This window comes from Felis catus, chromosome A2 (genome assembly GCF_018350175.1).
Source record: "Felis catus isolate Fca126 chromosome A2, F.catus_Fca126_mat1.0, whole genome shotgun sequence".
Lineage (NCBI taxonomy): Eukaryota > Metazoa > Chordata > Mammalia > Carnivora > Felidae > Felis > Felis catus.
In genome coordinates this window covers 20,566,872-20,589,165 of record NC_058369.1, presented here as the reverse complement: position 1 = coordinate 20,589,165, position 22,294 = coordinate 20,566,872, and the positions used below count along the sequence as shown (strand labels likewise).

Genomic DNA, 22,294 nt, shown 5'->3' with positions numbered 1-22,294 from the left:
AATAGATGCACAATATAAAAAGATATAAAGTGTGATATAAATTATGGAAAGAAAAGTTAAAGTATAGAGTCTTTGTGTGCAATTGAAGGTAAGTTGTCAATATCTTAAGATCGATTGCTATAACTGCAAGATGTTTTATGTAAGCCTCATGGTAACCGCACACACACACACACACAAATCTTCTAGTAGAGGGGCATCTGGGTGGCTCAGTTGGTTAAATGTTCTACTCTTCATTTTGGCTCAGGTCAGTTAAGTGTCCAACTCTTTTTTTAAAATTACTTTTTAAAAGTTTATTTATTTTGAGAGAGACAGAATGGGATCAGGGGAAGGGGAGAGAGAGAGAGAGAGAGAGAGAGAGAGAGAGAGAGAATCCCAAGAAGGCTCTGAAGGGTCAGTGGAGAGCCTGACATGGGCTTGAACTCACAAAACTGTGAAATCATGACCTGAGCCGAAATCAAGATTCAGACGCTAACCGACTGAGCCACCCACTTTTAATTTTGGCTCAAGTCATGATCTCAAGGTTTGTGGGTTCAAGCCCAGCTTTGGGCTCTGTGCTGACAGCTCAGAGCCTGGAGCCTGCTTCGGATTCTGTGTCTCCCTCTCCCTCTGCCCTCCCCCACTCACATTCTGTCTCTCTCTCAACGATAAACATTTAAAAAATTTAAAATACATAAATGAATTCAATTCTCCATTCAAAAGGCACATAGAAAAGATTTTTAAAAAGCAAGATAAACAACATGCTGCCTACAGGAGACTCACTTAAGTTTTAAGAACATACATAGGCTGAAAGTGAAGAGATGTAAAAACATATTCCATGCAAATCATAACCCAAAGAAAGCGAGCAGGGCTGGCTATCCTTTTATCAGAGGAAATAGACTTAAAAAAAATTTTTTTTAACGTTTATTTATTTTTGAGACAGAGAGAGACAGAGCATGAATGGGGGAGGGTCAGAGAGAGGGAGACACAGAATCCAAAACAGGATCCAGGCTCTGAGCTGTCAGCACAGAGCCCGACGTGGGGCTCGAACTCACGGACCACGAGATCATGACCTGAGCTGAAGTCAGCCGCTTAACTGACTGAGCCACCCAGGCGCCCCAGAGGAAACAGACTTTTATTCAAAATCAATCACAAGATTAAAAAGTCACTATATAATGATAAAGAAGTCAATTCATCAAGAGGATATAACAATTATAAATAGATATGTACCAGAGCACCTAAATATTTAGAGCAAAATTTTTTTACATAATCCTTTAATGTTTATTTATTTTTGGGAAAGAAAAGCAGAGTGTGAGTTGGGGAGGAGCAGAGAGAGGGAAACACAGAATCTGAAGCAGGTTCCAGCCTGAGCTGTCAGCACAGAGCCCAATGAAGGATTCAAACCCACCAACCACAAGATCATGACCTGAACCAAAGTCAGACGCTTAACCAACTGAGCTACCCAGGTGCCCCTAGAGCAAATCTTAACAGAAGTGAGGGGAAAAACAGACAGCAATACAATAATAGTAGTGGACTTCAAACCTCACTTTCAACAATGGGTAGATTATCTAGACAGAAAAACAATGAGGAAATAATAGGATTGAATAACACTATAGACTAAATGGACTAAACAGACATATCTACAGCATTCCACCCAATGGCACCAGAATACCATTCTTCTCAAGCACACATGGGACATTCCTCAGGAGAGATCATATATTGGGTCTCAAAAAAAGTCTTGGAAAATTTCAGAAGATTGACATGGTACCAAGTATCTCCTCTGACCACAATGGTATGAAATTAGAAATCAGTAATAAGAGGAAATTGAAAAATGCACAATTTGGAATTGGAAATTAAACAATACACTTCTGAACAATCAATGAGTCAAAAAAGAAATAAAAATGGAAGTGAAAGTACCTTGAGACAAATAAAGATGAAAATAACAACATACCAAAATTTATGGGATACAGCAAAAGCTGTTCTAAGAGGGAGGTGTATAATGAGAATGCCTACATTAAAAAAAAAAAAAGATTTCAAATAAACAACCCAACTTTATATCTTATGGAACTAGAAAAAGAAGAACAAACTAAGCCCAAAGTGAGGAAAAATAATAAACATTAGAGCAGAAATAGTATAATAGAAAAATTCAATTAACCTAAGGGCTGTTTTTTAAAAAGATAAACAATTTTGACACACCTTTAGCTAGACTAACCAAGAAAAAAAAAAGAGAGAGGATTCAAATAAATAAAATTATAATTGAAAGAGTATATATTACACCTGATACCACAGAAATACAGAGGATCATATTATTATGAACAGCTATACACAAACTAATTGAATAACCTAGAAGACATGGATGAGTTCCTAGAAATATACAACCTACCAAGACTGAATCATGATGAAGTACAAAATGTGAACAGATCAATAGCAAGTGGATTCAAGCAGTAATAAAAAAAAAAAAATCTCCCAGTAAAGTCAAGTTCACATACTTGATGGGTGAATTCTAGCAACCATTTAAAGCCAATTCTTCTCAACTGTTTCCAATCACTGCCAAGACAAATGCCAAGCAGTTTTTCTCCTATGTTTCCTCCTAGAAGTTTACAGTTTCAGGTCTATGTTTAGGTCTTTAATTCATTTTCAGTTTATTCTGTACATGGTGCAAGACTAAAGGTTCAATTTCATTCTTTTGCATGTGGACATCCAGTTTTCCCATCATTTATTGAAGAGACTAGTCTTTACCCATGTGTATTCCTGGCTCCCTTGTCAAATATTGACATACACGTGTGGGTGTATTACTGGGTCCTCTATTCTGTCTCATTGGTCTGTGTGTCTGTTTTTATGGCAGTACCATATTGTTCTTATTGCTATAGCTTTGTTAATATTAGTTGAAACCAGGAAGTGTGATGCCTCTCAGTTTTGTTCTTTTTTTTCTAAAGATTACATTGACTATTCAGGATCATTTGTGGCTCGATACAAATTTTTGGGTTCTTTTTTCTATTTCTGTGAAAAATGCCATAGGAATTATGATAGGGATTGAACTGAATCCATAGATCACTTTGGGTAGTATGGACATCTTAACAATATTAACTCCTCTTAACCATGAACATGGAAAATGTTTCCATTTATTTGTATCTTCTTCAGTCTCTTTCATCAGGAAGGTAGATCAGGCCTGCTTCCATCAGCAGATAAGAAATGTGGTGGGTTCTGCTGCTACTGCTTCTGAGGATAGCTTGGGCCACTGCTGCTGGCTGATGTGGGGTACGGAGAGGGTAGATAAGCCTGGGTTCCATTATTGCTGCTGCTGTGGGCAGATCATGCCTGCTGCTACCAGTGGATTTGGAGCATGAGACGGATTGATCCATCTGGGTACTAGTGTCACTACTGCAGGCAGGTTAGCCTGTCATTGCCACTAGGTATGGGTCTCCCTGCATAGTTTCTGTGAGGCTACCCTTCCTTTGGCTATAGAGAGCAGGCTGTTCTTGTTTTTGTTTTATTTCCTCTATACCCCTTAGTGGTTCTGAATTGCAGACATTTCTGGTGTCCAGTCTGAGATACATGATAGATAAAAAGAAAACCTAGAGAATTCATCATGGTGTACATTTTTAAATCTTGAGGTTCCTAGCCGATCCACCTTCTTTCCACATTTCAGAGTCCTTTTAGGATTGTCTACTGAATTATTTTCACAGTATTTAGTTTGTATTTAGAGGGAAGGAAAAGGGAGAATGTGGTGGTAGGAAGATGGGGGTCCAGTCTGCTCCCATTTCTTCAGTTGAGTGTGTGGTGACATATACCATCATCCAGTTCAAGGGGAGAAGATGTAGAACTGGACATTTGGAGAGGAGGTGATATGGATTTTCAACTCAGAACATGGAAATGCAAGCATAGCAGAGAAATTTTTTGGGAAATTTGTCCAGTAGACATCTACAGTTATGAATATTAACTGAGATAGATCATGCCTCAGGATTGTTTGTTTTGTTCCAGCCATGCTCGCTGTTCTGCAGGCACAGAGCAGGTAGATGGTTGAGTTCACCCCACACATGCTTGCAGAGAGAGGGCTAAGAGAAGTCAAGTTGTGCAGAGCAGAGATTACAATAATAACCGCAGAATCTGAACTGGGTAAAGAAAGATGCAAGGACATGTCAGGGGTGATGGCTGTAAAAAATAAAAAGGTAGGGTCAACAGATTGGAAGACTTTATCATATGTGAAGAAAGAGTCTATTGGGGGTATTTGAAAGATGAACTGGAAAGAAAGAATAAAGTAATCAGAAAATGCAACACTAGAAAAAGCCATTTGGGTAACAGAACAATTATTTGTACTGGTGAAGTCTACAGTCACACCGTCCAATAGAATAGCCACTATTCACATGGCCCATTTAAACCTAAATTAATTTAAATAAAATAAAATCAAAGATTCAATTCTTTAGCTGCATCAGGCACACTTCAAGTACTTCGCAACCATATGTAGCTTGTGGCTACTACGTTGGATAGAACAGATCCAGTTCATTTCTATCATCACAGAAAGTTCCATTGAATCACACTGCTTTAGTATGACTATGGGAGTGAGTGGCTGAGGAGGGGAGCAAAAATGGTTTATTAGAGCAAGGAGATTGATAGGACAATCTGACTAATGATAAAATCACCGAGAGTGGAGATAAGAGTAGGGATGGGATAATATCAGAGAGAGCCCTTTTGCTACAGCCCTTAAGGAGAGGAGTTTGGGTAAGGATGCTGTGGAGACAGAGTTGGAGTACCATGAACTCATATTCTCTGTTAGTCCCCCTCAGCTGCTCATCAACATGCCTAGCTGCACCTATCACTAAGGCCAGCCTCCTGTCTTCACCTGAGGCTGCATTGCACTGCTTCTAGTAGTCAGACAAATGTTGGCATTTTCTCTAGGTGCTTGTCAAAGATACCTTGTCTGAGGTAACCCAGACCCCAGTTAACCCCTGACCCCAGGCTGACAGAGAAGAGTCTCAGAGTCTCTTCTCATGTGCAGAGATGCTCAGGGTCTTCAGTGAGATGCAGCCCACCTATCTTTCAGATCCCTAGGGGGGAAGAAAGGAAGGGTACTGGGAATGGGAACTGAGACTTCTGGCTCTGTCATATATCAGGATAGACAAGGACCTCAGTTTCTGTTTCAACAACTGAGTAAACAGCATATGGTCACTGTCAGTCCAAAATAGGGTCCATGGGCACAAGGGGAAAACCTTACTGAAGTTCTTTCCCAGGAAGAAAAGGAGGCAGCATGGCCTAAGACCCAACATTTCCATTAGCTGGAGGAGAACATGAGACATACCAGACCAGGTTAAACTTTTACTGGGGACAGGAGACACAGTGCCCCTTCTTGGCAACCTTTAGGGGTTGATGATCTCAATGTGGAACTGTAGGTGAGTGGCTGTGACTACACAGTGGCCCCGGAGGAGAGCACAGGTATGGCAGTTGTGGCATTGCCAGTGGCACTGAATGACATAGATGGCATTGAGCACCTGACGGTATCGCCAGTGGATACGCCACATACGGACCAAGGACTGGATCTTGACCACGGCCCTCACTGTATTTGCATAGGTGAGCAGGGCTTGCCTTCGCTTCTTCTGCAGCAGGCTATCCAAGGTCAGCCTCCACCAGCGCTGAATGATACAGGCCCTGAGGGCTGCGTGCAGCAATGTCCGGCGTACCAGGGTGCCACGCCACCAGGCCTGGATCTCTGTAGCTGCTTTTGTTTGTTTTTTAAAAGTTTTCTAAGTGGAGATAAGAGAGACCACTCAGGGAACTTCCTGCCATCAACTTCCAAGATCTTCCTGGAAGGGGCCTGGATTCTCTTAACAGTTACCATTTTTTGGAGAGTTAAGGGGAGTTGGCAGGACACTGCCTAAGAGCCAGAAGACCTGGATAGTGAGCCCTTCTTTGCCACTGTGGGCACATCACTCTGCCCTCAGAGTCACAGCACCCTACTATCTCACAGGTGTATAGATCAAGGGGAAAACCATTAGTAGCTAGAAGGGTGCATTAGGGATGTGAGGGACTTTGTTAGTCATGGTCCACATCTTCAATGCTTATTGGGTTTTGGAGGTTTGGCCTCATAATGCCTTTGTCTGGTATTCTCTGCTAATTCTAGTCCCAAACCATCATTGGCTGATTTCCCTCTGCCACAATGTATTTCAGTACTCTGATTGGTTTTCAGCACCCTCAACCCACTTTCTACTCCAGCCTTCCCATATTTTGAACATTGTACTCTCTAATTCAGAGTCCTCACATTATCACCTCCCAGCCCCATTCATTTCTTGATGGCTTTCATTCTCCCCATTCACTCTTCATGTCACAGTCAGACTGATACCCAGAGAGCCCATGCTGAGAAGGGAGTGGAGGAAAAATGGGCCAATATTGAGCTGACTCTTGATTATTTTAGACTCAGGATCCATAAGGAGCACAATTCCACACCCTTATGACACAAATATAAATGTTCTGGATATCTCTTAACTACATGGAAATTTTACTCACCTTGAGTTTCTGCTTCTCCGTCTTCTTCCATTCGGTTCTTTCTTCAACATCTTCAATTACGAGTACAATTAAATTGCCGTGAGTCTGTCATCAGAATTGAATCGGAAATGAATGGATGAGTTAAGACTGCTGTTTCTCTCTATGGCTCTGTACAAAGATACCCCCTGCTTCAGCATCCCTTCTTTTCCCAAGACCTGTGAAGTCCTGGGTGATTCCCACCCACTCCTAGTTTGCCTAGTAAATCTGGCCATGTCTCTTACACAAAATCTGAGCCCCATGGCTTATCTCTAGATGGTTCATTAGCCTTGATTTCTCTACTTCCCAAAGTCTGGCATGAATAAAATGAGGGGGACAGTTATGAGTTCCCAACTGCATTATGACATCAGGATTAAGATATCTGCCACAGAGTTGAGTCTTCCTCAGAAACAAGCTCCATGGGAACTTGTACTACCTTACCTGTCTACTTCCCTCCTGTCAGAGATGTACCAGAGCTCAGAGTGGAAAGATAGGGTGCGTGAGGGCCATTTGATACCCGGGGTCCTCCAGTGAGGCCCGCCCACATCCCTCCTCATTTTCAGTCACACAGGGGAGCAGGAAGGACCATGGCAGTGTATCTCTGTGGAGCTCTCTAGTGTCTTCTGAGACTTAGCATTTCCTGTCTCCCCTTGACTCAGGTTTCAGTACCTCAATACACCATAGGAAACCAGAAAGAGAAAGAATAGATGAATCTAAAAAGCAGTAAAATAAGGGTAAAAATTTAAATTAAATAGAAAACAAAAATAGGTGGTGGAAAGTAAATTGAAAATGTGGTATTTTTGAAAGGACCAATATTAAAGATAAACACTCCATGAACCTGAGTGAGGGAGAAAGAGAACAAAAATGGAATGAGAAAGGCAAAATAATCACAAAGAGAATTAAATAAATGTAAGAGAATGTCATCGTAACAAATTTGGAAACTAAGAGGACACGCTTTCCTAACAAAATGTAAATTACGAAAATTAATTGGAGAAAATATGTAAAACTTGATAAATTGAGAAGATTACTGAAGATCCACCATAAATAAGGCATCAAGACCAGGTAGATTCATACACAAACTTTAAACAAAACTTACAAATTCAGATATTTCCAATGTGACAAACTATTCAAGGCAGAAGACAGAAGATAGAAGTTTCCATCAAGCATTTCATAGTGTCAATCCCCTAAAAAAATCCTGCTAGGATTTTTTTTTTAGGGGAAGAAAAGCTATCTTCTGATACTCCTTCTAAGACCATGGACTATCCCTTCCTTTGACAAGAATTCTTTTACGTCTTTCAAAAAAAAATTCTTCTATATATTTCTGTAAAGTTTTTAAAAATTTTTCTGTAAAGGTCTTTTTAAGATTTTAAGTGATGTCTATACTCAATGTGGGACTTGAGAACTCACAACCCTGAGATCAAGAATCTCATGCTCCACCAATTGAGCCGGCCAGGAGCTCCTGTAACGGTCTCTCTCTCTCTCTCTCTCTCTCTCTCTCTCTCTCTCTCTCTTTTGATATAATTTACATTCTACAAAGCTCACTATTTAAAACTGTACAATCCAGTAGTTTTTAAGCATATTCACAAAGTTGTGCAACTATCACCACTATCTAATTCTAGAACATTTTCATAAGCCCCTAAATAAGCCCCATACCCATTAGAAGTTAATCTCCATTCTTCCCTACCCCAACCTCTGGTAACCACTGAACTTCATGTCTTTATAGATTTGCCTATTCTGGATATTTCATATGATTTGAATCACACAATAAATGGCTTTTTGTGTCTGGCTTCTTTTGCTTAGTACAATGTTTTCAGGGTCCACTCATGTTTGTAGCATGTCAGTATGTCCTTATTTTCTATGGCTAAATAATATTCCATTGCATGTATATACTACATTTTTAATCCACTCATCAGTTAATTGGCATTTGAGTTGTTTCTACTTTTTTAGTATTATGAATAATATACCTATAAGTATTGATGTGCAAGTTTTCGTATGAGCATATACAATGCTCATACATTTTCAATTCTCTTGGATATATACCTAGAAGTGGAATTGCTAGGTCATATGGTAAGGTTTTTGTTTTTTTGTTTTTTTCCTGAAAGCAAAACAGATGCACCTGGGTAGCTTAGTCAGTTGAGCATTAGGCTCTTGACTTTGGCTCAGGTTCTCTTGGTTCATGGGATCAAGCCCCACATCAGGCTCTGCTCTGACAGTGTGGAGCCTGCTTGGGATTCTCTCTTTCCTTCTTTCTCTGTCTCTCTCCCATTCTCTCTCTCAAAATAAAGAAACTTAAAAAAAACAAAAACAAAACTGCCTTTTACAACCACCAATCTGTTCTCTGTATCTATGAGTTTGTTTTGTTGTTTCCAGTTTTTGTTTTTTTTTAGATTTCATATAAGAGAAATCATATGGTATTTGTCTTTGTCTGGCTTATTTCACTTAGTAAAATGCCCTTGAGTTTCATCCATGGTGTCATAAATAGCAAAATTTCATTATTTTTTATGGGTATTCCATAAAATGGGTAACATTCCAGTGTATGTACAAACCACAATTTCTTTATCCATTCATCCATCGATGGACACTTAGGTTGTTTCCATATCTTGACTATTGCTGCAATGAACATGGGGGTGCAGGTTATCTTTTCAAATTAGTTTTTTTGTTTTGTTCACATAAATACCCAGAAGTGGAATTGCTAGATCGTATGGTAGTTCTATTTTTACTGTTTTCCATAGTTTCAGCACCAATTTACCTGTCACAACAGTGCACGAGGGTTCCCTTTTCTCCACATCCTGATCAACTTGTTTTTTTTTTAATTTTTTAATGTTTATTCATTTTTTTGAGAGACAGAGACAGAGCATGAGCGAGGGAGGGTCAGAGAGTGAGAGGAAGACACAGAATCTGAAGCAGGCTCCAGACTTTGAGCTGTCAGCACAGAGCTTAACGTGGGGCTGGAACCCACGAACTGCAAGATCATGGACCTGAGCAGAAGTTGGCCACTTAAGCGACTGAGTCACTCAGGTGTGCTGTCATCAACTTGTTATTTCTTATCTTTTTTAAAAAAATCATAGCCATTCTAACAGGTGTGAGGTTATATCTCATTGTGGTTTTGATTTGCATTTCCCTGATGACTAGTGATGTTGAACATATTTTCACGTACCTGTTGGCTGTGTGTTTTCTTTGAAAAAATGTCTTAGATCTACCCATTTTTATTATAATTAATTAATTGATTATTTTTTTTGAGAGAGAGAGGGCGCAAGTGAGCAAGGGGGGGAGAGAGAGAGAGAGAGAGAGAGAGAGAGAGAGAGAGAGAGAGAGAGAATCCCAGAAGGGACAAAGAGAGAGAGGGAGAGAGAGAGAAAGAGAAGCAGGCTCACCCGAAGTGGGGCTCGTGTTTACCCACTGAGGTTTGAGCTCACCCCAAGCAGGGCTTGTGCTCATCTGAAGTGGAGCGCAAGCTCACCTGATGTGGGATTCGAACTCATGAACCGTGAGATCATGACCTGAGCCAAAGTCAGATGCTTAATGACTGAGTCATCCATGCACCCAGACTGGCCCATTTTTAAATTGGATTGTTTCAATTTTGCTTTTGCTTTTGGTGTCAGATTTTTAAAAATCATCACTAAGACCAATGTCAAGGAGATTACCACCAATGTTTTCTTCTAGGAGTTTTATAGTTTCAGGTTTTACATTCAAGTCTTTAATACACTTTGAGTTAATTTTTGTGCATAATATGTAGATAATGGGCCAGTTTCATTCTTTTGCATGTGGTTGTCTAATTTTCCCAACATTATTTATTGAAGAGACTGTCCTTTCCACATTGTTTATGCTTGACTCCTTTGTTGTAAATTAATTGACCATTAGTATATGAGTTTATTTCTGAGACCTCTATTATGGTACATTGACCTTTGTGTCTTTTTTTTAATGTCCATACCATACTGTTTTAATTACTATAGATTTGTAATATAGTTTGAAATCAGGGAGTGTGATGCCTCCAGCTTTGTTCTTCTTTCTCATGGCTGCTTTGGCTTGTCAGGGTCTTTTGTACAGGTTCTACTCAAATTTTATGGTAGTTGTTTTCTATTTCTGTGGGGAAAAAAACACTGGACTTTTGATAGGGATTGCATTGAAATTTGTATATGGATTTGGGTAGTATGGCTATTTTAACAATGTTAATTCTTCCAATCCATGAGCATAAAATATATTTCCATTTATTTGTGTCTTCTTCAGTTTCTTCCATTAATGTTGTGTGGCTTTCAATTTACAGGTCTTTCGCCTCCTTGTTTAAATGTATTCCTAGGTATTTTATTCTTTTTGATGCAATTATAAATTGAATTGTTTTCTTAATTTCTCTGACAGTTCACTAAAAGTGTAAAGAAAAGTGACAGCTTTTTGTGTACTGATTTTGTATTCTGCAACTTTACTATATTTGTTTATTAGTTCTAACAGTGTTTTAATGGAGTCTTTAGGGTTTTCTAATATGGTATCATGCTATCTTCAAATAGTGGTAGTTTTTACTTCTTCATTTCCAGTTTGGATGCCTTTTATTTCTTTTTCTTGCCTAATTGCTCTAGCTAGGACTTCCAATACTATGTAGAATAAAAGTGGCAAGATTGGTCATCCTTCTCTTGTTCCTGATCTTAGAGGAAAAGCTTTTAGCTTTTTACTATTAAGTATGATGTTAGCTGTGTGCTTGGCATATATGGCCTTTATTATGTTGAGGTACATTTCCTCTATATCCTTCTCTGTTGAGAGTTTTTAACATAAATGAATGTTGAGTTTTGTCACATTTTTTTCAACATCGGCTGAGATGATCATATGATTTTTACTTTTCCTTTTGTTAATGTGGTGTATCACATTGGCTGATTTGTGGATTTTGAACCATCCTCGTATCCCTGGAATAAATACTACTTGATCATGGTGTATGATACTTTCAATGTACTATTGAATTCAGTTTGCTAATATTTTGTTGAGGACTTTTGTATTTATGTTTATCAGGGATCCTGGCCTGTAATTTTCTTTTCTTATGGTATCCTTGTCTGGCTTTGGTATCAGGGTAATCCTGGCTTTGTAAAATGAGTTTGGAAGAGTTCCTTCCTCTTTTATTTTTTGGAATAATTTGAGAAGAATTGGTATTTTTAAAAAAGTTTTTAAATGTTTATTTATTTTTTGAGAGACAGAGCTAGCCAGGGAGGGGCAGAAAGAGAGTGAGAGAGAAATCCCAAACGGGCTTTGTGCTGTCAGTGCAGAGCCCAATACAGGGCTCAAATCCATAAACCATGAGATCATGACCTGAGCTGAAACCAAGAGTCAGACACTTAACCGACTGAGCCACCCAGGTGCCCCAAGAAGGATTGACATTAATCCTTTTTTGAATGTTCGGTAGAATTCACCAGTGAAACCGTCTGGTCCTGAACTTCTGTTTGTTGGAAGGTTTTTGATTATGAATTAAATCTCTGCTAATAATCAGTCTGTACAGATTTTCTATTTCATCAGAGTTCAGTCTTGGTAGGTTATATGTTTCCAGGAATTTATCCATTTCTTCTAGGTAGTCCAATTTGTTGGTGTTTAATTGTTCAAAGTGGTTTCTTATGATTCTTTGTATTTCTGTGGCATCAGTTGTAACATTTCTTTCATTCCTGATTTTATTTGACTCTTTGCTTTTTTCCTTGGTGAGTCTAGGTAAAGCTTATCAATTTTGTTTATCTTTTCAAAGAACCAGCATTTGGTTTCACTGATACTTTCTATTGTCTTTTTAGTCTCTATTTCATTATTTCTGTTCTGATCTGTTATTTCCTTCCTTCTATTAACTTTGGGCTTCTTTTGCTCTTCTTTTTCTACTTCCTTGAGGTGTAGGCTCTTTATTTCATACTTTTCTTGTTTCTTGAGGTAGGCATTTATCACTATGAACTTCCTTCTTGGAATTACTTTTGCTGCATCCCATATATTTTGGTATGTTATATTTCCATTTCTGTTTGTCTCAAGGTATTTATTTCTCCTTTTGATTTTTTTTTTTGGCCCACTGGTTTTATAGTAGCATGTGGTTTAATATCCACATATTTGTGAATTTTCCAGTTTTCTTCATGTAATGAAGAATTACATTTCTATTGTAGTCAGAAAAGATGCTTGATATTATTTCAATCCTTTTACATTCTGTTCTGTAACATAACATATGATCTATCTTGGAAAATGTTCCATGTGCACTTGAAAACATGCATTCTTTTTTTAAAATTTAATTTTTTAATTTTAAATACAAGTTAGTTAGCATATAGTGCAACAATGATTTCAAGAGTAGATTCCTTAATGCCCCTTACCCATTTAACCCATCCCCCCTCCCACAACTCCTCTAGTAAACCTCTGTTTGTTCTCCATATTTAAGAGTCTCTTATGTTTTGTCCCCCTCCTTGTTTTTATATTATTTTTGTTTCCCTTCCCTTGTGTTCATCTGTTTGTGTCTTAAAGTCCTCATATGAGTGAAGTCATATGATATTTGTCTTCCTCTGATTGACTAATTTCGAACATGTACTCTTTTTCTTTTGGATGGAATGTTCTGTGCATTTGTTAATTCCATCTGGTCTAACATGTCATTTAAGATGATTGTTTTCTTACTGATTTTCTGGATGAATTATCTATCCATTGATGTGAGGGTGTTAAAGTTCCCTACTAGCATTGTAACACTGTCAATTTTTCCTTTAGGTCTGTTAATATTTGCTTTATATATTTCGATACTCTTATGTTGGGTGCATAAATATTTACAAATGTTATATCCTCTTGTTAGATTGACTTTTTATCATTATGTAACACCCTTCTTTGTTTCTTACTACAATGTTTATCTTAAAGTCTATTTTGTCTGATATAAGTATTGCTACTCCAGCTTTCTTTTGGTTTCCATTTGCATGGAATATCTTTTTCTATCCCTTCACTTCCAGTCTGTATGTGTCTTTATATCTGAAGTGTATCTCTTACAGGCAGCATATAGATGGGTCTTTTTAAAAATCCATTCAGCCACTCTATGTCCTTTAATTGAAGAATTTATTCCATTCACATTTAAAGTAATTATTGAAACATATGTGCTCATTACTATTCTGTTGTTTTTTGGTTGTTTTTGTAGTTCCTCTCTGTTCTTTTCTTCTTTTCCTGCTCTCTTCCTTGGTGGTTTGATGACTTTCTTTAGTGGTATGCTTATTACTCTTTATTTTATGGGTATTTACTATAGGTTTTTGCTTTGTGGTTACCATGAGGCATACGTATAACAATTTATACCTATAACGATCTATTTTTAAGCTGATAACAACTTAAGTTTGAGCCCATTCTAAAGCTCAACATTACTCTTCCCAATATGTTTTATGTTTTCAATGTCACATTTTACACCTTTTTATCTCATATTTTACATCTTTTTGTTTGTGTATCCCCTAACTAATTATTGTAATCATAGTTATTTTTATTATTTTTGTCTTTTAACCTTCATACTAGCTTTATTTTATTATTTTATATTTAAGTGTAGTTGACACACAATGTTGCATTAGTTCCAGGTATACAACATAGTTATCCAACAACTCTATACGTTATGCTATGCTCACCACAAGTGTAGCTACCATCTAACACCATGCAATGCTATCACAATACCATTGACTATATTCCCTATGCTGTACCTTTTACTCCCATGACTTATTCATTCTATAACTGGAAGCCTGTATCTCCCACTCCCCTTCATTGATCTTGCCCATCCTCCACCCTCTCCCCTCTGGCAACATCAGTTTACTCTTTACATTTATAGGCCTGATTTTTTGTTTGGTTCATTTGTTTATTCATTTATTTTGTTTCTTAGATTCCACATATAAATAAAACCATCTGGAATTTGTCTTTCTCTGACTTATTTAACTTAGTATAACACTCTCTAGGTTTATTCATGTTATTGCAAATGGCAAGATATCATTTATTTTTATGCCTGAGTAGTATTCCATTATATACATATAAAGTCACATATTCTTTATCCATTTGTCTATCAATAGACACTTGAATTGTTACCAGATCTTGGTTATTTTTTTTAAGTTTATTTATTTTGAGAGAGCATGCACACACATGAGCAGGGAGAAGGAGAATCCCAAGCAGGCTCTGTGCTCTCAGAATGGAGCCTGATGCAGGGCTCAATCTCATGAACCGTGAGATAATGACCTGAGCTGAAATCAAGAGTTGGATGCTTAACTGACTGAGCCACCCAGGTGCCCCCAGATCTTGGTTATTGTAAATAATGCTACAATAAACATACAAGTGCAGATGTCTTTTTGAATTAGTTTTTTCTTTTCTTTGGGTAAATGCCCAGTAGTGGAATTACTAGATCATATGGTATTTCTATTTTTAATTTTTTTAATGTTTATTTATTTTGAGAGAGAGAAACAGAGGGAAAGTTGGGGAGGGGCACAGAGAGAGAGAGAGGGAGTCACAGAATCTGAAGTAGGCTCCAGGCTCTGAGCTGTCAGAACATAGCCTGACACAGGGCTTGAACCCATGAACTGTGAGATCATGACCTGAGCTGAAGTTGGATGCTTAACCGACTGAGTCACCCAGGTACCCCTTATTTTTAGTTTTTTGAGTAACCTCCATATTGCTTTCCCAAAATGTCTGTACTAATTTACATTCCCACAACCTTTTCCTCTGTATCCTTGCTAACACTTGTTATTTCTCATTTTTAGATTCTAGCCATTCTGACAGGTGATCTCAAATTGTAGTTTTGACATACAAACTTTATAAGCAATTAATCCACTAACTTTACTATATATTTATCTTCCAGTGAGATTTATTCTTTCCTTTGTATTTTTGTTACTAAGTAGCTCCCCAAACTTATACTCACAGGTCCCAAAGCAGAGGTTACTGCATGTCACACAGGATCACAGGGAAGCATCAGGTTTTAGTCAGGTGGCAGAAAGCAGGAGTAAGAAAAGAGCTTCTCCCATGGCCTCTGTCAGAGTGGGAAAGGCAAGGAAGGATAGGGTAAACAGGTTAAGATTGCCTGGTTTGAGTCATTTCTGTAGTTCCTAAGCTATATAGATGTCTAATACCTGGCTTCGAATGATTAAGGCAGAGGATTATGGCTTTCTGGATGCAGAGGACAAAGACAGAGGGGGTTTACCCTGAATTGGTTAGTTTGAGACCCATATAAATTGTTCCATGTATCCGTAGTTTGTTCCTTTTTACTGCTGAGCAGTGGTGCATTGTATGGATGTACCACAGTTTGAATAGTCATTTGGGTTGCATCCACTTTTCTGGCTATTATTCTACTATGAAATTTTTGTGGAAGCTTTTGTGTTTTCAGTTTTCTTGGATATATACCTAAGAGTGGAATTGCTGGGTCTTATGGTAACTCTACACCTAACTTTTGAGAGATCATCAAACTATTTTCACATCAGCTACCCCATTTTACATTCCCAAGAGCAATCTACATAAGATCCAGTTTCTCCAATCGTACTATCTACTGTATTGTAGATATTACTATATTGCAGAGCTGCAGCTGACTGCATTTGCTGATGGACTGATGTGAATGGGGATGGATAGAGATAAGTAAAAGGGAGGGTTCAGAAGAGAATTTGAATCAAACAGATGTGGTGAATGGTCAAGGCACAAGGAGAAGCAATTTTAGATAAAATCATGAAGTGTGGGCGTCCTGTCTGCCACATTATGTTTGAAAAAACCTATTAGACATCAAAGCAAGACATTAAGTGGGAAGTCATACGTTGGGTATGGAATTCAGAGGCGCTATCAGGGATGGTGATGTAGATTTGAATGGCATCAGAATATAGCAGATAGCTAAGACCATGTCGATGATGTTATCTGGAAGTACACATTAAGAGGGACTAAAAGAACTTTTATGATTGAGCCCCTCATAGGTTAGAGGCTCATCAATGAAGAAGCCATTGATAAGATTAAGAAAAAGCAGCCAGTGAAGAAAAAGCAGGAGAGTGTGATGTTCCTGAAGCCAAACAGAGTGTTTCAAGTAAGAGAGAGTTGTCAACTTGTAGTCTGATGCAGAGAGAAGGCAGAGAACAGAGGATTCACCATTTTCATGTAAGCAAGTTAGTTGGTGATTTTAGATGGTGTTAGTTTTTGTTGTTCAACCAACCACCAAAACATAGAGACTCAAAACAATAACCATTTATAGAACTCACAGGTCTGTGGAGTGACAATTTGAGCTAGGATCATCTGGGTGATTTTTCTGTTCTCAACTGGGTTCGCTAAAAATATGTGGTCCGTTGGTAGGTGTGATGGGGGCTGGTGATGTAAGATGGCCTCATCAGAGACAGCTCATCTCTGTCCCATATGTTGTCTCATGCAACAGTGGTAATCTCCTTGTTCGCATGGGAGATGGTTGTTTAAGACCTCTTAAAGTCTAGGCTTGCAACCGGCACAATATCACTTTTACTGCATACTATTGGCCAAAGAAAGTCACAGGGAGGCCTAGATACAAGAGGAGGTTAAGTAGCCTCTGTCTGTTATTGATCGAGCTACAAAGTCACATTGCAAAGGTGCATGGATACAAGGAGGACAGTAATTTTGGTCATTTTTGTAAACAATCTCTCTCAATCAATACCCTTGACCAGTGTAGCTTCCGTGGAGTTGGGGGGAAGGAAAGACCAACTGGAGTGAATTTATGAGAGAATGGGAAAAGCGAGAGAGGAAACAGTGACAACATGTTTTTCTATAAGAAGATGCAAAGAACTGGATAGGAGGTAGTCAAGAATGGACTTTTTAATGGTGGAGGATACTTATGCTGATGTAAATGATTTGGTGAAAAGGAAGAAACCAGTTCAGAGAAACAAATGAAATTACAGAACAATATCATTGCAAAGGCAGGAGGTGACAGTGGGCAAAAGGAAAAGAAGAGCACCAGAAGAGCAAAGTGGAAGGGGTGGCATTGGATGCGGCAAAGATAATTCACTTCAACTCAAGGAAGGCAATGAGTGTGGTAAAAAAGGCCAGCTGAGATGGAGGATGAGGCAGTAGGGAGACGGAAGTCCAGTCTGCTGCCATTTTCTCAGTTAAGGGTGTAGTGATATCATCATTTGAGGTCAAAAGGAAAAGAGGAAGAATAGCGCATTTGAGGAAAAAGGAAGTGATGGGAAATCTTCAGGTCAGAAAACAAATTTACAGAGAAGTGTCTTGAGAAGCAAGTCTGTCCATCTGTGGTCTTGAAGGTAAACCCAAACCACGCAATACAGTGATTTGTTTTTCTTCACGGAAATTCAGCTTTTCTTGTGGATGAAGTAGGTGAAGGGTTGGGTTCACACAAAGGTGGAGAGAGAGGGCCAACAGTGGTAAAATTGTAAGAGAATCCTTGACAGAGAATGGAATCTGAGCTGGGGAAAAGGGTAGTACAATACTGGTAAGGTCAATCTTTGGGAAGTCCTTATTAGGACTGAAGAAACATTTGGATCAATGCATAAGAATCAGCAACTCTAACACAGAGGTTGACAAACTTTTTCTGTAAAGGACCAGATAGTATTTTAGGATTGATGTCACAATCACAACCACTCAACTGCAAACCATAGTTTTCTGACTTCTGCCCTAAAGCATAGAAAGCAAAAGTTAGAGACCAAGATTATTAAAATCAGTATTGGTGTTGCTGTGGTCAGTTATGACAAGGACCAGGACAATGCCACCCAAAGTATGGTGAGCATTTGCTACCACTGAGATTAAGTACAAAGATTGAGATTAAGCACTTAGAAATTTGTATAGCAAATTGAAACAAATTTTATGTGTGTCCAGCCTAACAAAAGTAAGCCTCATATTCTGTATAACTTTTCTACTTGTTTTTTCCCACAATTCATTTTTATTGTTTTACAAAAGAATTAGTATATGATGGATTGGACACTTTTTTTTTTTTTTAAAGGCCATTCCTTAAAGGCAGCTTGAAAAGCAACAATCTCTGGTGCAATTATAGGAGTGGGTGATTCAGGTAAAAAGGAAGTCAAAATCACTGGAGGTAAGAGGCAAGGGGCTTGGAGCATCATCTAATACTGAAGTTACTAAGAATGGTGTCACACATAGGGTGGCAGTGATATCAGTGGGAGCCCTATTTGTGTTTCAGCACCCTGGAGAAGCTGGTCCTGAGTATGGAAGCAGAGCTGAGGTTCCTTAAGATCATGATACCTGCTGGGGCGCCTGGGTGGCGCAGTCGGTTGAGCGTCCGACTTCAGCCAGGTCACGATCTCGCGGTCCGTGAGTTTGAGCCCCACGTCGGGCTCTGGGCTGATGGCTCGGAGCCTGGAGCCTGTTTCCGATTCTGTGTCTCCCTCTCTCTCTGCCCCTCCCCCGTTCATGCTCTGTCTCTCTCTGTCCCAAAAATAAATAAACGTTGAAAAAAAAAAATCATGATACCTGCTATTTCCCAAAGAAAACAGCATCCAAATTAGCACAAAACTTGAAAAACTTTGTGCCTAGTCACCACTAAGGTCAGCCTCCTGTGCATTCTATGGGCTGTACTGCTCTCAAGAGCCAGCAAAGTGTCTGACTTCTGTCTAGGGGCTTGCCAAATAGACAGCCAATGGGTGCAAGCCCCAGCTGGCTCATGATGGCAGGCTAAAAGAGCATGGATTCAAAGGCAACTCTCATAAGAAGAGGTGCCTGGAGTCTTTGGGAATATAAAGCCTAACTGGTCCCAATTGCAAGATCAGGAGATAATGGTGCCAGGGCTATGGAATGGTACACTTGGCTCTTGATGTGTGAGAACAGCCTCAGGTAGCAGTTTCTGATTTGGATAGAGCCAGTGGCATATGGCCACTGTCAGTCAGCACTAAAGGGTGGGAGTGGGGGGAGAGATATCTGTCTTTTCCCACATAGAAGGTGGAGGCCTTGGGGTCTTCATGGTGTAGGAGTCACTGAGACACACAAAACCTGGTCAGACATTTATTGGGGGGCAGTGGAGTTCTCCACCCTCTGGTACTTTTAGACTGATAGGATTTCAATATGGAACTCCGGCTGGTTGGGAGTGACTTCATATTGTGCCTGTAGAATATCACTGGTCTGGAAGGCAAAATAGCTCTTTGGGGCCTGAAGAATGCACACAGCATTGCATATTCGGCAGTAACGTCGATGGCACTGCCACATGCGAACCCAGGACTGGAGCTTGACTGCCGCCTCCTCCTGGATTACATAGATCTTCAACAGGTCCCGCCGCTGCTTAAGAACCCGCCTCCACAAAAGTGTTCTCCACCAGAGCTGAATCATCCAGGCCCTGAGGGCTGCCACCAGCAGGGTGCGACGTACCAGGGTGCCACGCCACCAGGCCTGGATCTTCTCAGCTGCCCTGATTCTTGCTCTGTGGCGTTTTTGACAAAGCCTCTAACCAAGCAAAGCAGAGGACTCCACATGAATTTGTTATGAACAACCACAAGTCTGGTGTCTGCCACGAAGGAGCTCTGATCTTCTTTCTTAACTAGCTTTTCCCCTGGTGGTTCTGAGGACCCAGGAGTCCTGGGTGGGGTTTTGCCTCTACTTCTACCTTACCTGTGGCTATAGACGTATTGGTCATCTTCTGAGTCATAGTGTCCTCATCTACAAAATGGGGATATGCTTGCCCTGTGATCTTCACAGGTTCTGTGGAAACAATTTCTGATCCAGAAGACCTGCCATGAGTGTGAGGAACCAAAAGGTCCTCTGAGGATGAACCTCTGCATTTATGGCCTACATCTCAACCCAAATTCCAGCCTATGATGCTGCCTCCTGATGCTTCATGCCAACCCATAGCCCCTTGAGGGTTTTCCTTTACCTCACTTCTTTTGATTTCCACTACCTTTCAGTCACCGCTATATCCTTCTAAACCCAGGCTTTACTTTCTCTGGATTTCCAGTTCCCACTACTGTGCCCCACCTTCCAGTGGCCTGTCTGCATCCTGATTCCTCACCTCTCTGCTGTCTCTTCATACTTAACATAGCTCACTCAGAATAGGGAGGGAATTTATGGGGACAGGAGAGCAACACTGAGCTGACTTCTCAGCTGTGGGACCAGAGATGGATCCTTCACTTTCAAGAACTCTGTGCTCAGATGGTCAATGAACTGTGGTTCTCTCATGCTCCTAGGCTCCACCTACCTTCAGCTTCTCAGTCTCTAGTGCATCCTTATCTGGACCAGACTTCTGCAATCAGAATATAGAGAGAAAGTATGAGTGAGGACCAGTTTCTGTGCAAAGTCCTCACAGGTCTACTTCCCCATTCTTTCTGAGTCCTTTTTTTTTTTTTTTTTAAGATTTAAAAAAAAAGTTTATTTATTTAATGTGAGAGAGGGAGAGAGGGAGCATGAGTGGGGGAGGGGCAGAGAGCGGGAGAGAGAGAATCCCAAGCAGGCTCCATGGCATGGAGCCCAACACAGGGCTCAATCTCACAACTGTGAGATTATGACCTGAGCCCAAATCAAGGGTGGGACGCTTAACTGACTGAGCCACCCAGGTGCCCCTCCTGAGTCCTTTTGAAGTCATCTGGTGCTTCCCTCTGCCATGGGTAACTCCCTACTTCCAGGGAGGGGGTGTTTGGCTGTCTTACACAGCATTTACCGCCCATGGTTTGGGGCAGTAGTTCAGGTGTTCACACCCCCTCTGGTTGCTGCTCCATTGGTCCTGGCAGAATCAGGAAGGGTGGGAGAGGAGGAGATAGCCATGATGTCACAAGGGCAACTATGACCCAGGGACCAGGTTGCCTCAAATTTGTTGGGTAAAGAGGAAACATCTACCCATTTCCCTCCTGCCAGGGATTGACCAGGGATTGTCCTTGGGGAAACCATAGCCCCCGTGAATCTGTCCTGTCCAAAGGATGACCTCTAGTCTGGCCCACCCACAAGACTTTCCTGTCATCATCACTAAGGAGAGCTGCTTACACAGTGCAGAGGAAGGTTCCTGGGCTCAGGGTGCTTCCTGTGTCTTGCCTTCTTTGCCTCCATGCCCTTCCTCAGTATGTGGGAAAATCCTTCTTTTAATAAGTGAGTATGTGAGTATGTGAGACTGTGAGTATGGAGGGTGAGCAGAAGGGGCTAAGGAAGGGTCAGGATGGAGGTACCTCAGCCTATTTCTATTCCCCTCCAGCTGCTGAACCCCTGTATTTCTATAGTTGTTTGGTGCCTAACAAGCCAATATATGTTCCTTAAAACAAAATAAGCCCTTCCACTCAGTGTCTGAAATTTACTGGGCTGGAGGAATTTTCCAAACATGAGTCATTATGTAAGAGACAGTGTTCCCCAGTGTAGATTCCTCTAGTGGTAGCAATGGTCATATTTGAAAGAGTCACTTAGTTATTCAGGCTTGCCTCCAAGACCAGCTGCCTCTGGCTGTCCCCACTGCCATCTCACAGGCACGCTCACTTTCATCTCTTAACTGACTCTGGATAGCCCCCTCCAGACCTCAGTGACATGCTGACGTGGTCTCTTCATTTCAAGACCTTAACTCTCCACCAAAAAAGATGAGGACTTGGCTTTCTACCCCATCCCCAAAACCTCACTTTTTCTCCCTTCATCTTCCTCACTAGGTCACTTGCTGCCATTTAGGTCCCCAATCGCAATTTAGTGTTTATATTATCATGACTCTGAGTGCCACTGACCACTGTGCCATGGAGCACATTCTGGTTCCCTATCCTTTCTTGCACAACTTCATAAAAGCTTTTTATCATGAAAATGTTTAAATATATACACAATTTGACAACAGATAAGGACTCCCTATGTGCTCATGACCCAGGATAACCTGTTTCCCTGCTCTCTGCCCCACGGATGAGTTAAGCCATGGCAGAGAGTGCCATGAGGAACATCTTCCCGCATGTGTCTGTGCCTCCAT

General features: G+C 40.2%; 1 protein-coding gene and 1 long non-coding RNA gene across 20 annotated transcripts in view; one reads left to right on the top strand and one right to left on the bottom strand.

Annotated features, from left to right (window-relative positions):
- The window catches only part of LOC111556205 (IQ domain-containing protein F2), a 109,115-nt gene that overhangs the window by 26,654 nt on the left and 60,167 nt on the right, over window positions 1-22,294 (bottom strand). For 4 of the 16 annotated variants that reach the window (XR_006593072.1, XR_006593074.1, XR_006593076.1 and 1 more), the window contains exons 2-4: window positions 20,570-20,614; window positions 15,338-15,445; window positions 6,475-6,558 (exon numbers count right to left, since the gene is read on the bottom strand). Coding sequence is in view for 6 of the 16 variants with exons in the window: in XM_003982340.5 (XP_003982389.1) it covers window positions 5,331-5,714; window positions 6,475-6,558; window positions 6,735-6,752 (486 nt within the window). In the remaining 10 variants the exon portion in view is untranslated. Of the gene's footprint in view, window positions 1-2,009; window positions 4,129-5,276; window positions 5,715-6,474; window positions 6,559-6,734; window positions 6,872-15,337; window positions 15,446-19,373; window positions 19,822-19,986; window positions 20,106-20,569; window positions 20,615-21,017; window positions 21,150-22,294 lie in introns of those variants that run through there. The other 12 variants (XM_045050869.1, XM_045050866.1, XM_045050870.1 and 9 more) reach the window with 9 other exon arrangements.
- LOC109495823 overlaps window positions 21,277-22,294 on the top strand; it is a 33,734-nt gene continuing 32,716 nt past the window's right edge. For all 4 annotated transcript variants that reach the window (XR_002739883.2, XR_006593090.1, XR_006593092.1 and 1 more), the window contains exon 1: window positions 21,277-21,450. This is a non-coding gene — a long non-coding RNA (uncharacterized LOC109495823). The remainder of the gene's footprint in view (window positions 21,451-22,294) is intronic.